Source organism: Lissotriton vulgaris, chromosome 2_1 (genome assembly GCF_964263255.1).
Source record: "Lissotriton vulgaris chromosome 2_1, aLisVul1.2, whole genome shotgun sequence".
Taxonomy (NCBI): Eukaryota; Metazoa; Chordata; class Amphibia; order Caudata; family Salamandridae; genus Lissotriton; species Lissotriton vulgaris.
Window position 1 is genome coordinate 471,283,131 of NC_141687.1, and position 19,219 is coordinate 471,302,349.

General features: G+C 44.9%; 1 protein-coding gene across 4 annotated transcripts in view; it reads right to left on the reverse strand.

The window, feature by feature from the left end:
- The window catches only part of STAT1 (signal transducer and activator of transcription 1), a 590,542-nt gene that overhangs the window by 307,022 nt on the left and 264,301 nt on the right, over positions 1-19,219 (reverse strand). For all 4 annotated transcript variants that reach the window (XM_086955384.1, XM_086955383.1, XM_086955382.1 and 1 more), the window contains exon 17: positions 1,433-1,568. In XM_086955384.1, coding sequence (XP_086811510.1) covers positions 1,433-1,568 — 136 coding nt within the window. The remainder of the gene's footprint in view (positions 1-1,432; positions 1,569-19,219) is intronic.

Sequence of the window (19,219 nt, forward strand, 5' to 3'; positions counted from 1 at the left end):
CTCTACCAGTCTGCAGTGGCGGAATGGGTACTCGTTTTATGTAGGGGACCTTCAGGGTGGCACAATCAGTGTTGCACCCCTGGTGTACCCCTTCAACTTACATGCCTCGGTACCATATACTAGTGACTTACAGATAAGATAGCCTTTTCCAATAGGGTACAATTAACTCTACATACACTTTAGGGTCAGGGCACGGGCACTGAGATCTTTTTAGCAGGCCTAAGTGCACTCTGAGTGGAAAAACTAGCTGCATCAGTCACAAAACTTGGGGGTGACCACACAAAAAGAGGCAGTTCCTTACACTGAGGCTTTAGAATGGCACACAGCCAAGACTATGTTCACCCTGGAAGTTTGAAAACATTAACAAATCTATCATATAAAGTATCTGAAATCTGGTGATCAAATCGAGGAAAAGGAAAAATTGGCAAGAGGAGTTCAGTCGCAGGTCCAGCCTCAACATACATAGCTTGTGCCAACTGTAGACTCAGCATTGGTTCGCCAGAAGAATGATGCTATGATGGTTTTGCTAGAGATACTCACTGGGTACAAATTACAATTAAGCATGAAAATATTTTAGTAGAGTTATACATGGGTCATCTTCTTGAAGAGTGGCGTTTTTGATTAACATATCCTGAACCTAAAGGAGGAGAGTGAAATAAAGGCTAGTTTAGGATGTCTACGGCATCACTTGGAGCATAAATGGAAACATAGGAACAAAGTTAGGACCGCCACTTATCTAGAGTTGTATACACTGTGGTCACCAGGTATACTCCACACACAATCTACTCCCCATAAGCCTTCTTTCTTTTGGGGCAGTCTGAGAAACCATGGAACAATCATGGCAATCCAGAATGAATTTAACAGAATTCAGCCTATCGATTTTGCTAATTTCACAAAGCTTACACTCCCTCCTGATGAATCTCCTAACTCTAAAACCCTTGTAACTGAAAGACATATTCCAGCACCTGCTGTACTTTCTCTTTAACAACCAGGGCCACCAGAGTTATGCTGAGTGTAGTTGCCTAAAACAGGGCCAGGGCAGGTAAGGAATACCTTGGGCACTGTTCTAAATGGATGTACCACCTACTTCTCCTCTCCCCGAAGATTTTCAGGTCAGCCACAACTATGACATTTATTTAAATACGTTTGGTGATGAATGGCTGTATTTGACAAAAGACATTCACGTTCATTAGCTTCATGTAGGTTTCATATTAGTCCAAATACATTACATTTCTTTACAGATGTCTAAAAACGATAGCTGGAATTTAACCTCATCCCTAACTGAAAACATTGTCCCTTTGGGTCAAACCTCAGTCCTCTGAACAGCTTTATCAGAAAACCTGATGATTTTGTGTGCAGAAGAAGCAAAGAAAACAAAGCCCACTTCTTAACATATGGTAGGAAATGCACAAATGCTCCAATATAAACATACCTAACAGTTTTTCTCCCAACATATTTAACTGATCTTGGTTGAGTCCCCTTTTCGTTACAGATGAAAACTGCCAGCTCAAAATATCAGACAGCTGAGACCATCTTGCAGCTGGTGGGTTCAGAAAGAAAGACAGATTCTAAACAAAAAAAAGGCCAATATTAGCACCACAAAAGGATATATGCAAATGCGTGCATATACATAAAAAAATAAAAACTGAATAAGACAACAAATGAGGCGTCACAAACAGCACATATCAAATGTTCTTCAAATTTCTACTAGGCTGTGCTGTCTTTTACCAACAATCACAACCATGAGGAACACAAACATAGAGCTCCTTATTTACACTTTGTATCCTTTTCTGCCTCTCCCTTTTGTGACATTCATAAACAGTTGGTGTCCTAAGGTATGCAATGACAATATACAGTGGCTTTGGCTAAATTAGTTTAATAGTATTTCTTTTATTTCATTATTATTTCAACTAGTTGTTTTCCCAGTACTGCTAAGGTGGAAGGAGTCCTGTCTTCAGGAGGGGAGCATCTGGGCTCCAGTTCACCACTTGCCTTTTTAAGGTCTCGCCTAGCGAACGCAGCACATGCGCTGCATCACCTTGGTTAGACTATTGTGGGTTTGGTGCACAAAGGGAGGCCAACCATGTGCACGCACAGCCAGGCGATGTGCACGCGCATCGCGTCTCCTCTCCCCGCTCACACACTCCCAGCGCGCACGCACACGCTCCCACCGCGCGCTTGTTTTTGTTTGTTTTATATAGCGCAAACTCGACCCCAATGCTATCAGAGCAAGGAGTTGTGTTTCAGACGGACTCGGACTCGTTCATTTTGTTAGGCAGGGGAGAATAAGTAATTTGCCCAGAATCACAGGATTTTGAGCGTCCTTCCCGAGACTCCAACACGGTACCACAGCTTCGCACTTAACAGCTTTGGCGATTAGGCCATATCCTCACCCCATAGGGATTGATAGTGAATGTTCTACTTCTGCTTAGCTTTTTACTTTAAAAGCATGGTGAGGTTGCCTGCGCATTTGGGATGGTGTGTGGCTGAGACACCGGGGGCATATTGTGAAGGTCTGCACTCGCCCAGCACACAGCTGTGCACCTGTCTCTGTGAGATTGCATTGTGTAAAGTGCTCGGAGTCCCAGAGCGGAAACAACTGCTCATTGCTTCAGAGATGTCATGTCTGAGGCGCGTTAGATTCCAGTTTGCAGGTTGCAGTTTCATCTTCGTGCACTCTGCTGGGCCCACCGCCTTCAGTGTTCTCGCGATGCATGTCTGCATCGCGCACCGTTTGTGCTCTTGGCATGGCAAGGTCACAGCTTCAGAAAACGGTTTGCCCCAAAAGTCAGTGGACCTGCCTTCCTCTTAAGTGCTGCTCAGAAACTCCAGCAGGCATGACAGGGCCCTCCCCGCTGTGGTTACACCTGCCCTCTTTGAATGTCTTAGAAATCACAGTTTCTAAAGAAGCAGGCAAGTAACCTTATTTCTACAGTTTGCATACATTGAAACCCCAAAAGGAGGTGGTGGGAAATTGTGTTTTTTTTTACGCACAATTCGTGTCTCGTGCAGGGTGGGGCCCAAATTTGTCAAGAATGGGCGCCTATTTATTCACATGGATGGCTCTTGTAGATTTGATGATAACCGGAAATGTGAACGCTGCTAAGGAAGTTTTTACGGCTGGGTGGGCAGAACAAACATTGGTGTAACAGGTACTGTGGCACGTGGGCCCAGGGTGTGAGAGGCCAATTGCATCCCAATTCAGTTTTTTTTAAACTAGGCATACATGGCCCATTTTCCATCTACATTGTGGCTCATGGTACACTTGCTATTGAAGACGACGCTTTGATAGGGTGATCAGAATTTGAAAACTAAAAACCAGGCTATGTCACAACCTTAAAAGCAGGACTACAAATATGCAGCCACATTATACAATGCCCGCACTTTTTCAATTACGCTCCTGGTTACTGACAGCACTTGCATGTCTTAACATTTAAGTCATCTCTTAAGCTGTGCCACTGTGAAGGTGATCGCATTTATGCTAAGTAAAAAGAGGTTACAGACTAGACTAGAGCCGCTATGAAAACTTTAATCTTCAGCAGGTAGCACCTCTTAGTATTCAATAACAAGAAATGTGACACGCCTGCCACACGAGCTGCTCTAACATGAGACGTTGTGAAATGAGGAATAAATTAAATAAGTGGAATTAGGCAAATGCATTAGTGAGCATGGGCAGAGCATGATCTGCTTGGAGGCATGCTGTATTGGTGTATGGAATAGAAGCCTGTCCACTCTTTGCCCATATTATTCATTGGCTTGTGTCATTGTCTTTTGAAAATGCTGGATTCCTATTTTGTTAAAAGGCTTGTTATTCTCACCTTAGTCCCGGCCTTGTCTTCATTTGTACCCTCCCACGAGGACTGGCCCTTTTACTTTGGTTGTTACACGGTATGTCTGTTTTAGTCTGTAAGCACTATTTTCTTTAATGAGCTTCTACTATTGCATGCCCAACATGCTTTCCTGCAACATTCGGTAAAAAAGGGGGTGGTGATGGACGGAGCATCTGAATCAAACACTCACACCCAGTCAAAAGATCTGGGTTTTATCCATCACCGTTCTTTAGCCCACTCTGCCACCCCAGTTCAGACATGGCTATATGAAAATCAGTCTGACCCTGTGCCTCATGGGAACAGTCCAGCCCGAACTGCCAAACCATGTCTCTCCTGGACCGAAAACAAGCTTCCGAGGTACAGTTTCTGGCATTCCAGCCGTCTTCAGCCCGGCTTGCTTGAATCCAGTGGCAAAGTGAGCAAGGGACTCACGTCTGAGCATACCCTGCCACACTTATGGCGGCGAAAAGCGGTACAAAAGGGGGTGGTGATGGACGGAGCATCTGAATCAATCAAACACTCACACCCAGTCAAAAGATCTGGGTTTAATCCATCACCGTTCTTTAGCCCACTCTGCCACCCCAGTTCAGACATGGCTATATGCAAATCAGTCTGACCCTGTGCCTCATGGGAACAGTCCAGCCCGAACTGCCAAGCCATTTCTTTCCTGCACCGAAAACAAGCTTCCGAGGACCGGTTTCTGGCATTCCAGCCGTCCTCAGCCCAGCTTGCTTGAATCCAGTGGCAAAGTGAGCAAGGGACTCACGTCTGAGCATACCCTGCCACACTTATGGCGACCAAAAGCGGTACAAAAGCACCCCGGGACAATGAAATGAAATGAAATCCAGTATTTGTAAAGCGCACAATTACCTAAGGGTGTCAAGGCACTGGGGGCTTTCGGGAAGATTAGGCGAGCTATTGCCGAGAGTCACCTGGTGCTGGACTAATCCGCTGCCGGCACTGGGGACCGAACCGTGAACCCTGTGGTCCAGAGTCAGGTGCCCATGCCGCTGCGCTACGCCTCTTCCACAATGGTGGGCGCTTCTTTGAATAAGTCTTGCATTTACAGGAATTTTGCTATTGGCACTGTAAATGACAATGCCTTTTATCTATGTGTCAATTAGCAAAACAGATAAATAAAAGGCGTTGTAATTTACAATACCAATAGCTTAAACTCTGGTAAATGCAAGACCTATTGCATTGCAAATGCTTGTTAACTTTAATTCCGTATGCTGTCCTAAGGTATGCAATGACAATATACGGTGGCTTTGGGTTAATTAGTTTATTAGTATTTCTTTTATTTCATTATTATTTCAACTAGTTGTTTTCCCAGTACTGCTAAGGTGGAAGGAGTCCTGTCTTCAGGAGGGGAGCATCCTGGGCTCCAGTTTCCTACTCCCTCACCACTTGCCTTTTTTAACTTTAATTCTGTATTTAGAGACCAATTATTTGGTCTTCTGGAAATGCACAACTTTTCTGTTTCCATAAATCTGCACCTAGTTCATGAGCGGTGGCCTCTAGTGCTGGGATGCCTTCGGGTAACCATGTGCTCTACAAATGATTTACAATCACAATTACAATTAAAATTCAGGCCTCCACTTTCCACAAACTGAAGGGATGGTCAGTGCAGCTGGCGCGCAGATGAACACAGTACATGTGCCAATGTTGTACCAAAGACCAGGCCTGTCTGTAAGCACAACAGCAGATCTACTACTCCAAAGACTTCCTGTTCACACCGATTGTCATGACATTCATTCACCTGACTCTGAAGGTAAGGAAACCTGAGAACGTTTTTTTGTCTTTCGACTCAGGCACTTACAACTTCGGGCCCTCTTAATCAAGGTTTATTCTTAATGTAAGAACACAATTCCTGACCAGATCGTGTTGGTAGATTATAATCTGGACATGCCTTCTGTCAGGGAAATGTTGCCACTAGTGTTCTGCCTCTGATTTTTTTTTTATAAATATATTTTTATTGCAGACAATATAAAAGTTACATGTAATCACATTCCATAGTTCCAAATCCAGTGGCTGCTACGTACCAAACTCTTAGAATCTCGTCACACAGCCCGTGTGCCCACATCCCGGAGGCCGGGCGGCGTTAACCATGAGAAATTAAAGGACTTAAAGCAAGAGTCAATCGCAGCCATCTAGTAGGAAGACCTCATGTCCGCTTTTCCATTTGTGAACAACACCTCTCAAGAAACCCCCCCCTCCAACAACCCCCATCTCGCAATCAACCTTATGAAACGATCATGAGCGACTAGAAGCGTCTCAACACTGCCTGCCATGTCACTTCTCCCCCCAATCTTGTGAACCCTCCGGTGGGTGACTATGCCAGTCAGGAACACCCCTACCTCAGTGTCAAGTGGAACATCCTCCGTAATACTCCTTTGGAGTGTCCCTTGCCAACCGTACGATATTGTGTGCTGTGTTCTGAGGGTTCCTTCTACAGTGTTCACTAGGGGGTGCTGCTGCGCAATCTACTGTTCCTTAGTGCTCCTGACGGGGCCACCCCACCCCACCCACCCTCCCCAATGTCCCACCACTTCTGCGTGTCATTTCAGTCAGTCTTCTAGAGCTATGTGCCAGGAGCGTTAAGTGTTTAGGATTGCGATGTGTCCTGGATGTGTCGGAGGGGTTCCCTTTCTCTATCCTGCTCCTCCTCCTCGTCATGTGTCTCTAGGTCCCTTAGGGCTTGTACTAACACCTCCCACGCCGTCGCTGCATCCAATGCTTTGCCGTCCTGACGCCTATGCGCCATCTGATATCTAAGGGAGCTTTCGCAGGCAGCCCATTTCAGGAATTCATTCATCCATCGTCTGTACGAAGGACCAGCCCTCTCCTTCCAATGTCGAGTAATTTTGCGCTTGGCTAATATAAGGCCCATGTCAATAAATTTGCTGGTATTTTTGTGTTTGGGGGTGTGAGGGAACCAATGTAGGACACTGATAGCCATGTCAAACTGCAACTGTCTTCCCGTCACCTCGTTCAGCCTGTCTCCTATCGCCTTCCAGTAGTCCCCCAGCAATGGACAAGTCCACAGCATGTGGTCCAGTTTGACCCCCTCTCTAGTGCACCTAGGGCACGCTGCCTCATTCACTCCAAAATACTTAAGAATTTTCCCTGGCGTTAAATACGCTCTCTGTAGTATGAAAAAGTACACTAGTTGGAAGCGCGCATTCCTAGTGCTCTTACGGGCTCGTCGCATTATCTGCGCCCAAGCCGTCTCTGGGATCTCCTTTCCTATATCTGCTTCCCACTTGTGTTTCAACCCGGTCAAAGGTGGCAAGTTTTCTCGGAGCATTCTAGCATAGAGACATGTGACGGCTTTGTAAGTGCCCGCCGCCATCATGGTATATTGGCAGGCCATAGACGTCATGGGTTCCAGTAATCCCTCCTTCCAGTGCGCCTGCATGGCTCTAGTGATCACGGCATGCAATAAGAATCCCCCCTCGGTAGGCCGAACCTTTCCTGGAGCGTTTGGTAAGGTAGCAGCGCCCCATACTCGTACAAATCTCCTACAACGTACAGTCCCGCCTCTTCCCAGACCTGCAGCTGCGACCAGTCCCCACCATGCGGTAACGCTGTCACCATTCCGATAGGTATTTCCGATGCGTACGGGTGACGCACTCCGGCCAGGCGTTGGGATCTATTCCAGCAAAGGCGGAACGTTTGTTCCTCCATGGTAAGGTCCCACAAGTCTAGCTTCTGTTGTGGTGTTATGTAAGCCAAGACATGGCACGGTGGCCCTCCCTCCCTCTCCTGCACTGGGCCTCTGAACACTCTCGCTATTGTTATTCGTCCATAAGGCAATATGGCTATCATAAGAAAATAAACAATGTCAGCTTGGTTGAAGCCTCCACACAGAAGCATGGATACTGTTATTATAAATACACTTGTAGAACACGTTACTTACCTTCGGTAACGCCTTATCTGGTAGAAACAGGATCTAGCTGCTGATTCCTTATCTTAGAATCCTCCTCAGGAGCAAGACTGGATCCGGTAACATTTTCAGCAGTACCTCTGCGCGTCGGTAGAGATCGTCGAGCGACTCCTTAGTGACGTCGTCTGCACAGAATGTCACGTTAACAGAGTCCTTATAAGCCCCTCCCTTGACGCGCTGACGTCATTTTCATCTGTGACTATTCGCTGATCCACAAAGAGAAACAGTCTTTGGAAACATTGTGCCAAAAAGGAAAAGATCTTGTATCAACATGTACAGATTGAAAGAACTGTAGTAGTATGCAAAGAGTGGATCTTGGAGAAAACAGGGCCCTCAGTTCGCAGAGCAGGGAGGATGTGTGGGTCAATAAGGAGTCTGCGCTAGATCATTTCTCTACCAGATAAGGCGTTACTGAAGGTTAGTAACTTGTTCATCTGATCATGACATCTAGCTGCAAATTGCATTTCTTAGAATCACATACCCTAGCAATACCATCCTTAGAGGAGGGGTTGTAAAATGACCTCACAAAATAACCACAATAGGACAAGTTGGTTCAAAAGATAGAAGGGAACAGACTTAAAACCAAATGGAAGGAGCATATAAAGCGTTCTCAACCGCAGCGAACACATAGAACAAATAAAGAGCACTCACCAATCGTTGAGGAAACTATCCTGAGAAACATATTAGAAAAAAGGGACCTCCAATCATATAGTGATAAAGATAAGAGAAAGAGAGAGCAATAAATGCTGGAGAGCATGGCTAGAAAAACAATTTGAACAGTAAAAGAAACTGCTCTTATAGAGAGGCTTTGATATATATCTATCTCTATAAATAGCTATATACATTTATCTTTCCATCTCTATAGATAGATATATATCTATCTAAAGATTCGAAACGATTCCCACCACTTCCAAGCAAACGCCAGGCGAAGAAGGAAACTCAGGCCTCAGCAGGAAATGTTTCAGGCAAGAAGTATTTTATTTGTCACCTCTCACGACGACGCGTTTCGGGCTGTGCAGCCCTTGATCACATTTCTAAAGATATATATATCTCGATATATTATCCACTGGCGGTCGCCAGTAGGTAGTTATAGTTAGGACCTAGTTTCCATAGGAAAAGGATTTTTTGACTTGGCTATACTTTGGCGTCGTTTGCCAATCTGCATGAAATTTCATGGGGGGTGATCCGTGCAGTGGAGACCGAGAATTTGGAGCGCGAAATAAGGTTGCGTTTGTGAAGGTTAATTCCAAGAGGAACCTTTAGCCACACGTACAGCCCGAACCGCTGAACGGACCTACACCAAATTTAGCAGGGAGGTAGATGTCAGTTCAAGGAAGTGCCTTTTGCTTATTTGGTGTAAATCCATTTAGTAGTTGTTGAGAAATATAAGTTAAAAATTATAGTGATATCTCTGGCCATGGATATTTTGCTTTGGTTTCGCCCGGAATCGCGAATGCACGTGCCAATGGGAATGCTCTGATTGGCTTAACGCAACTTGAATAGAAAGTTGCGACCACCATTTTAGCTATTGTGAGCATTTCCCAGGGCAGAAAATGTGTGTGAACGTCCACATAGGGGTAAGGGTGGAGATACTCTGACCCCATGGTTGAGAAATAGGGGCTGTTAGTGACCAAGTTATGTGTCCAAAATAGATTTTTTTTAATCACATGCAATATTCGTGATGATGACACGACCACAAGTGCACCCCCCATTGTCTCCCAGGGTACGATCGAGGGACAGTGCAACTATTAACGTCATCGCAAATATTGGTGAAACTATAACACAAATTTATCAGTTATTTATTAATATGCATTGTTTTAGCGATATTGAGATTTTGATAAATGTTTTTATAGAATTATTAATAGAGTGAGCTATCTACTGTGATGGTTAGAATTATATAGTTATGATTTTTGCTTTTGCTTTACGCTTTTGCGATGTAATTTGCAGGGATCGCGATGATCAATGTCATTGTGATCTCCGGCCACTTCGCAAAAGCAGAAAATAGGTTTTAGAGATGGTTGTTCTAGAAACACATTAAAAAACATGAATTTGAAGTGTACAGTAATAAACCCTAGTGTGTAAAATACTGTAATATGTGTGCATATATGTTTTCACTTTATGGAAAAGGCGTTTACGATGTCCTCGCAAAGTCCAGAATAAAGAAAATTAGTAGAAAAATATAAGTATAAACATGCTTTGAAAGAAGTATATATATAGTGTTATGTGGAGGACAATGTTCAGAATGGATTTTTATACATATTATTTTTTAATGTGTTGGTGGCCATTGAATGTCTGTTTTTTTTTCATTTTTGCAACGTGTCCATGGGGATCGCGATTACTGTCATTGCGCTCTACGTAGTAACTGCGAAAATGGAAAGTAGGTTTTAGAGATGGTTTATATATAAACTCTCTAGAAAAACATGACTTTAGAGAATACAGTATGAAACCCCTAGGGTGTAAAATACAGTAATATCTGTGGTTATAGGTGTTTTAGACTTCATGGAAAAGGTGCCATCATTGCGGTTAACAACATCACTGTGACTTCCTGAAAGCAGAAAATAGGTCTGAAAGATGGTTTTTAAAGAAACTCAGTACAAAAATATGTGTATAAACACACTTTGAAAGTATATATATATAGTAATATATATAGTGCGATATTCAGAATGGATTTTTTTTCCATATTTTTGGAAGGGTTGGTGGTCAATGAATGTTTGCTTTTGTTTTCCATTTGACCGCGTGTCTGGCGGGGATCGCGATAACCGACGTCATCCCGACTTCCCCCGTCTTCGCGAAAACGGAAAATAGTGTTTGAAGAATTTTTTTCTGGAAACTCATTACAAAAATATGAGTTTGAAACACATACTAATAAAGCTCTACTGTTTAATATATCGTAGAATATGTCTCTATGTATGTTTTACACTTCGTACAAATCAGGCGCTCTTCGCGATACAGCGATGACGTCAGTAGTCACGAATATAAATGTCTTTTGTAAAGGTGGTTTTCTACTAGATTGACCACAGAAAGAAAAGTTAAAACAATATCTTACTAAATATTTAGACTTAAAATTTATCTAAAAAATGTCTTTAAGTGTATTTTTCAGTATGTGAAATAAATTTCCTGATCACAGATTCTGCACAGTAAATGTGACAATGTTGTGCTGACTCACAAGTATGTTAAAAATAACACGAGTTATTAATGTACATTCTGATAAACACACACCAAATCAATAAATGAGTGCTATCTAATATAAATATGATATCCAACATCCAATTACAGAAAGAAAATACAAAAATCTTAGAGGTTCACTTAAAATAAAATGGATGTTACAATTGAGAAATAGAATTAAAAAAACACCTTAGAAATTCACTGAAAAAAACAAATGTTACTGGCACGTTATAGTTAGGAATTACATTTTAAAAAAACCTTAGTAATTGACTGACAAAAACAAAGGTTACAGTGGTATTATAGTAAGGCTGACATTGCACTCATACAAACCCAGAGAAATTCAGCAGATCTAGTTAGGTAAGCTAACTATAATTTACGCCTCCGCAATGTACTGCTTATGACCTAACATATTACGTCACTCATGACATGAGTGCGTCAGACATTCTGTGGTTGATGTCATTTGATATGTCATCAGTGATGTGATCAGAGATGTCACTGACCATATCATGAGTGATGTAATATGGGAGGCTATAAGCAGTGCGTTGCGGGGGCGTGAGTTATAGGTAGTTCAGCTAACTAGAACTGCTTAATTTCCCTTGTTTTGTATGAGTGAAATGTCAGCCTAACTATTACGTCCCTGTAACCTTTTTTTCTTTCAGGAATATATATATAATTCTCCAGAATATGTAACGGAGACCCTTACTATAGAGAAGGAAGCAGACTAGTAGAACCAAGAAGGTTTAACCAGGTCACCAAGAAGGGTGTAGGTAAAATGTATTGACGTACACTGTACAGAAGACCAGACACACATATATAAATACCTGAAGCAAAAGACATCTACAAGAGATCCATTCGAGAGTTATATACATGCAAAGACATATACATCCAAGATAAAGGCATACAAGGATAAATATGCATATAAAAGCATAGATATTCCCGTAGACACACAAGTCATACAGGGTACAGCAAAAGCGTATCCACTCCTCTGAAGGTAACGCAGGTCCTCCGCTACTGAGCGGGAGGAAGAATAGTGGAGGAACAAAGAATACTCAAAGAACAGAGAGAATCAGGGAAGGACAGAGATGATACATCTTCCATTTGTAAAATAAGTTATGACAGTAATGGAGGTGCAGACAGAAAGACAAGCTGAAAAACAGCAACACAATGCCACATAAGAGTAGGAAGCAGATGGCATCGCCACTACAGGAACCAAGAGCAACAATGCAAAAACCAAAGCCACGACTGAGGAAGGAGGCCAGCAGGCGGTAACAGGTTAAACAAAGAATAAACAGCATGTGGAAAGTCCACCATGAAGAAAAAATAAAGAATAAGAAATAAAGAAAAAGAAAACAGAGAAAGAAGGGAAAGAAGAGAAAAAAAGAAGATAAGGACAAAGAAAGAAGAAAAAAGAAAGAAAGAGAGGGGGAAGAACAAAAAGAAAACAGAACAAAAAAGAAAAAAGAGAAAAAGAAAAAAGAAAGAAAAGCAAAAGAAAGAGGAGCAGAAGCAGCAGTAGAAACAGCAGCAGAAGCCACAGAAGCAAAAGGAACAAAAGCAGAAGAAGGAGAAGAAGCAGCAGTAGCAGCAGCAGAAGCCGACGACCCCCCACGTGAAACAAACAGCTGGCGGAAACTAAGGGCAACAGTTAATCAATTTTGACAAGCACATATTCTCCAACCCATAAAAGCATGATAAACAGGTAAGAACCCTGACCAACACTCCAAGGAGACTTGAGAAACAGGTAATAAGCCTAACCAAGGCTGTAGACAAAAACGGAGAGTACAGAATATGAGGGGAACAAGCCCCAGGAAGGGGAAAAAGCCCCCAACATTGGATGACAGTGCAGAAGCAGCAGAAATACATAGTTGTAGAGAAGATAGGATATGCCCAAAGAAAAAGTAAGTAACTACTCCCATAAAAAAGGGAGAAACAGAACATCTCCTGTAGAAAAACAATACCATGAAAGGTGGGTGTGACTTATAGGGCTATGAGGGAGAGAACAATATCTCCACTGACGAGGAGGGAGGAAAGATGCAGGAAAGAAAGGTATACCTAGCCTCCTGAAAATAAGGATACCAAGATATAGAGCAAACAATGAAAGGAAACTTGTGTACCAGAGGAACAAACTGAAGCACACGATACTTACGTTCAGTAACGATATATCTGTAAAAAAACATTAGCAGTGATACATTCCTTAACTCAGAATTACCCCCAGGCGTCAGACTGGATCCAGAAAGTTTTTGTCAGCAGTACCCCTAAGCATCGGAAGATGGCGTTGTGCGGCTCCGTGTCCGTCGTTCGTGTCGTGGTCGCCAGGATGACGTCGCAGCAGCTACTTAGATGCCGCCCTCGTGCGCTGACTTCATAAGTTCTGTAAACGACTTTCAGCGCCAAGAACACAGAGCCATGCAAGATACTGACCACTGGTGCCTTGAAACTAGGGCCCTGAATTGGATAACCTTAACCCTTAATCAGTTCGTAGAACGGGGAGGATGGGTGGGCCGGTAAGGAATCTATCACTACTAATGTTTCTTATATATATATCGTTATCGAAGGTAAGTAACTTGTGCATCTGAAAGAAACACGTAGTGCTAGATTCCTTACCTTCGAACAGATACCCCAGCAATACCAACCCCAGTGGTGGGTCTGCAAACCAAGATCACACCAGAAAGTCCTGGAGAACAGAACAGCCAAAAAAGCTGTCATTCCGGACTCAGCTGTCCAGGCAGTAATGCTTGGTAAACGTGTGCAGCTAGTTTCACGTAGCTGCCTGACACTTGTTATGCAATGGGACTCCCCAACCCAAAGCAGTAGTGACTGCTGTCACCCTGGAAGAATGGGGGCGTAGCCCCACCGAAGGCTCAGTTTTTGCCAAAGAATAATAAGCCTTTAGAACAGAACGACCCACCGAGAGATGGCGCCAACGTAGCCAACAAAGAGCTGGTCATGTACCCTGAACTGTTGGGTGCGGTTCAGGTAGAATGAGAGCGCACATTTTGGGTCCAGACAGTGGAGCCTCTCTTCCTCTTTCGAGGGATGCGGAGGCGAAAAGAAAGGGGGCACAGTGATGGTCTGCCCTATTTGAAAGGCAATGATAACCTTTGGCAGAAAAGATGGACAAGTCCTTAGAACAACTTTGTCCGGATGGACAGAGAGAAAAGGAGGTTTAGAAGAAAAAGCCTGGAGATCACTCACTCTTCTGGCAGAGGTGACGGCAACCAGGAATAGAAGGACCTCTGAAAGAGGGGCAGAAAGGAGATCCACAGCCTTTGCTGTGCACCATGCCACTAACTTATTCTACCTGTAGGCATATACCATCTTAGTGGAGGGCCGCCTGGCCGCCAAGATTACATTGCAAACTTCGGGAGGCAGGTCAAAAGACGTCAACTGCCGCCGCTCAATCTCCACGCAAGGAGGTGGAGGTTGGATAGGTTTGGCGGAGAATCGTTCCCTGGTGCTGCGACAAAAGATCCTCCCAAAGAGGCAGTCTGATCGGGGGATCGATGCCATGCTGAGTATCTCAGGATACCATACTCTTCGAGCCCAGTCCGGAGCCACAAGAATGACTTGGGCCCGGTCGCGCTTGATCTTCTTCAGCACTCTGGGTAGAAGTGGTATAGGCGGAAAGGAGTAGAGTAGACAGCTGAAAAGCGTTGCCTAGCTAGTGCCGCCTTGGAAATTCCAACGTTCAACTTGTTCAAGCAAAGACGGCCCAGCAGTGTGCCAGCCACATGTCCCACACCATTCATCTTCTTCACAGTCTGGGATTCTCGCTGAATTATCCAAAGTCACATCTTCAGCCCGCCCACGTGCGACAGTACCTGGGCGCGACAATAAACACTCTGGCAGCCAAAGCTCAGCCGAATTCAGCGAGAATACACAGCATGCAATTGCTGATACAAAAATTCAGACCTCAACACTCGCTTCCAGCGAAAGTGTTCATGCAGTTGATAGGCATGATGGCCTCCTGCATCTTCATAGTCCCGCACGCGAGGCTACACATGCGTCAACTTCAGGAGTGCTTGGCACATCAGTGGAATCAGGCTCAAGGACAATTAAAAGACCTAGTGTTGGTGAGCGGTCAGGCATTCAACTCTCTGCATTGGTGGAACCCACAAAACCTTTGCAAGGGCCGACCGTTCCAAGAGCCTGTGCCACAGATTATACTGACGACGGACGCATCTCTCCAGGGATGGGGAGCTCATGTACTCCACTACACAGTGCAGGGACTATGGACAGCACAGCAAAAGAGGATGCACATCAACCTTCTGGAATTTATGGCGATCTTCATGGCGATGAAAGCATTCAAAGTACACTTGTGTAACAAGGTCGTGTTGATCCGGACGGACAACATGACTGCCATGTACTACATTCAGAAGCAGGGAGGAACACACTCTCCACAGTTGTCTCATCTGGCTCAGAGCATGTGGAAGTGGGCCATTCAGAGAACCATCTTCCTCATGGCGGAACACCTCCCGGGCAAGGACAACCAGATGGCGGATCTGCTCAGCAGACACAGCCACCAGATGCACGAGTGGGAGATACATCCATCAGTCCTCCTACCGTACTTTCAGCAGTGGGGTCATCCACAGATAGACCTATTCGCCACAAGGGAAACGCAAAATGCCAAAGCTTCGCCAGCAGGTTCCCACATCCACAGTCGCAGGGCAATGCGATATGAATGAACTGGTCAGGCAAATTTGCGTACGCTTTTCCCCCAGCACCTTTAATACCGCTGGTGGCACGCAAACTGAGGCAACACTCGATGACCCCCATCCTGGTTGCTCCAATGTGGGCACGCCAACCATGGTACACCACGTTTCTAGACCTATCCGTGGTACTGCATCAAAGGCTACACCTCACACCCAGGCTTTTGACGCAGAGCCATGGCGACATTCAGCATCCAGATCCGCAACAGCTCAACCTGGCGATCTGGCTCCTGAAGTCTTAGAATTTGGCTACATCAACTTGCCGCCAGAATGTATGAATATCATCAAGGAGGCAAGACGGCCCAAAACCAGAGCTTGCTATGCGGCTAAATGGAAAAGGTTTGTCATATATTGTAACAACAATGACATTAACCCACTGGATGCATCTATTCAAAATATTATCTGTTATTTGCTGCACTTATACAGATGTAATCTGGCGTACAGTTCCATTCATATACATTTATCCGCAATAGCAGCTTATCTTCAAAACAGGCAGTACCTCTCGCTATTCCGAGTGCCTGCCATTAAGGCTTTTCTAGAAGGACTCAAAAGAGTGATCCCTCCCAGACACCCGCCTTCATGGTCTGGAACCTCAATGTAGTCCTCACCAGACTGATGGGACCACCTTTTGAGCCTCTCCACTCTTGTGAGCTTCAGTTTCTAACCTGGAAAGTGGCTTTCCTAGTAGCCATTACCTCACTACGAAGAGTTAATGAACTCCAGGCCTTAACCATTTAAGAGCCGTTTATACAGGTCTACGCAAATAGGGTTGGCCTAAGGTTATTCCGCAGTTCCATATGAACCAGACCATAGAACTGCCAGTTTTTCCTAATCCAGAAAATATCGCTGAGAGATCCCTACACACATTAGATGTCAAAAGGGCTCTTATGTACTATATAGACAGAACTAAAGACTTCAGAAAAACAAAACAGCTTTTTGTTGCATTCTCACCACAACACAAAGGCAACCCCATTTCCAAAGCACGGATAGCCAGGTGGATCATTAGGTGTATACAAATTTGCTATGCTAAGGCTAAACGCACACTAACCATTCCACCAAGAGCACACTCCACACGTAAATTAGGAGCGTCCATGGCTTTCCTGGGGAATATTCCTTTAGAAGAGATATGTATGGCAGTCACATGGTCCACCACACATACATTTACGAAACACTACTGCGTAGATGTGCATTCTAAACAGCAGGCAGCTGTAGGACAGGCTGTTCTAAAAACTCTCTTTCAGACTGCTGCAGCTGGCACGGGCAGCCGCCGCTAATAGAGGGACTGCTATGTAATCTATGCACAGATATGAATTCAGCAGCCCACATGCCTCGAACCGAATATGCTACTTACCAGTATGCATCTGTTCTTGGCATGTAGGGCTACTGACATTCATATCGCCCACCCTCCTTCCCGGCGCCTGAAGCAGCTGTAGCATTCAGAATTACTATGTAGCATGGACATCACTCACTGTATTACATTCCATCTCTGCCACAATGGCGTAAAACAATCTGAAGATGGAGAGGATGCCCATGAGCACTGTAGTCCAGGGGAGGAGCCACCTATCTCGTGATACTTCGAAGACTCTTCCAAGACAACAATGTGCAATCATCCGGACCCAACACTAGGCGGCGATCTATGCACAGATATGAATGTCAGCAGCCCTACATGCCAAGAACAGATGCATACTGGTAAGTAGCATATTCGCTCCTACGAGTGCAACTCTTGCCAGCTCCCCCCAAAGGCACGAAGAGAACGTTGTATAAAGCTCATTGCGGGGCGGATGTCAGTCATCAAGGTCTTCTTATCGTCTCGGTACCCTACGCACTCTGCAGACCGACCGCGGGTCCACTCTAGGACCCGTTTCTGTGGGCGTCATTCTCCTTCAACAGCGGGAGGTAAGTCTCTGCATAGGTGGTAGAAGTCATGGCGCCTCCCTCCTTCGTCGCCTACTGCTGGTCCGCATGCGTCCTCCCACCCATCTTTGGACTGGGGCGTCTTTGACCCAGATGAATTTTTTTTATTCATTCTATTTTTTGGGTCATCACCTTCCTCTGGTGCACCCTAGACCACACAGAGGTGCATGAGGTTGTGCCTGTGTTTGCTCCTGCGGGTTCTACCTCGGCTTCAGGTCGGCCTCCTGTTTCTGACACCTTAGCGACATCAGTGCGTAGGCCATCGAGGCTACCACCTTAGACTCCTGCTTTTTGTCTGCTGACTCTGATGTCCGCATCGGGCTCTTGCCTGCCGACTCCGATTGCGGTGCCATCGACATCGATCGATACTCCTTCCAGCATCGAGGCCTCACCTTCTCGGGGTCGACTGGCTTCGGTTATGGCATCAGATGTAGTACCGATGGAGCCGACCGTCTCAAACTCCCTTCGTCCATTGTTTCTTTTGATGGCCATGGCTGTGGATGTACTACGAAAGGTGTGGTGTGAGCCCACCCCTTTTGGACAAGGTTCCACCTCTATGCGGTCCAGCTGGTTATTTGACACCAGAGGTTTAGAATCTTCTCCAGCCTCTTGTCTCCTGATTTGGCCACTCTGGTGGACATGCTCAATCGAGTTTAGGTAGTATTGGATTTACAACTTCCTTCTGTGGAATTGCCAACAGACCCTTTACTTGGTATTTTGCATGCCGACCAGTCTAACGTAAAGCCTGTCCTTCCTTATAGTAACTGTCTTTTTGATATCCGTCCTGTCCCCTTAGACATCCATCTGACCAGAGCTGTGTGGTACAGCCTGCTTAAGCCACCCAGAGTATTGAATTTATCCCTCCTGTCCCTCCGCAAAGAGAGGCCAGGATATTTGACGCTTGTGATAGGAAGTTGATGACCCAAAAGTAGAATGAAGTGATTGATAACATTTTCTCTTCTAGCTCTGCCCTACGATCTCTGAACACTTCTTGTGTCTTTGCCCGCTTCTCCCACGCCTTGTGGGTCTCATTGGAGTGCCTCTTGCCTTCCCTTCCCAAGGAAGCCCGGAATGCTCTTGTTCCTTGGTATGAGATGGGCAACAAGCTGCCACAATTAGCATCTGCTTTGGTATGGATACCACTGATGCTCTTAGCCGGGCTATGTCCTCTTCCATAGCTATACGTCGGCATGCATGGTTGTGAACTTCCAGGGTTTCGGAGGTTGTGCAGACTACTTTGATTGACATGCCTTTTGATAGCACCTCCCTTTTTGGCGCACATGCTGATTCGGCTTTTTGCTGGTTCAGAGATAGATATGGTGGTACGGAGTCTTAACTCTATTGTTCTACTAGGTATGTCAGGGACAATTTTTTACCCCTTATTTAGGCTCTTATCAGCCTTCATAAGGCAGAGTACTTCTCTCTTCCAGGGTTACATTCGATGTGATGTTTATGCGTGCTTCTAATTTGTGCGGTCTGTAACCGGTTTTGTTTCCAACCGTCTGGAACATATCCTACTTTGCGCTCTTGTGGGATCCTGTGCTTGCAACTTCTGTTTGCTGCTTGATTTTTTCAACCTGAGTGCTTAATCTTTGGTGGGTATTCTGTTTATGTTGTGTGGATGTTCTATAGCCTTGTTCCCGGCTATTTGGGGG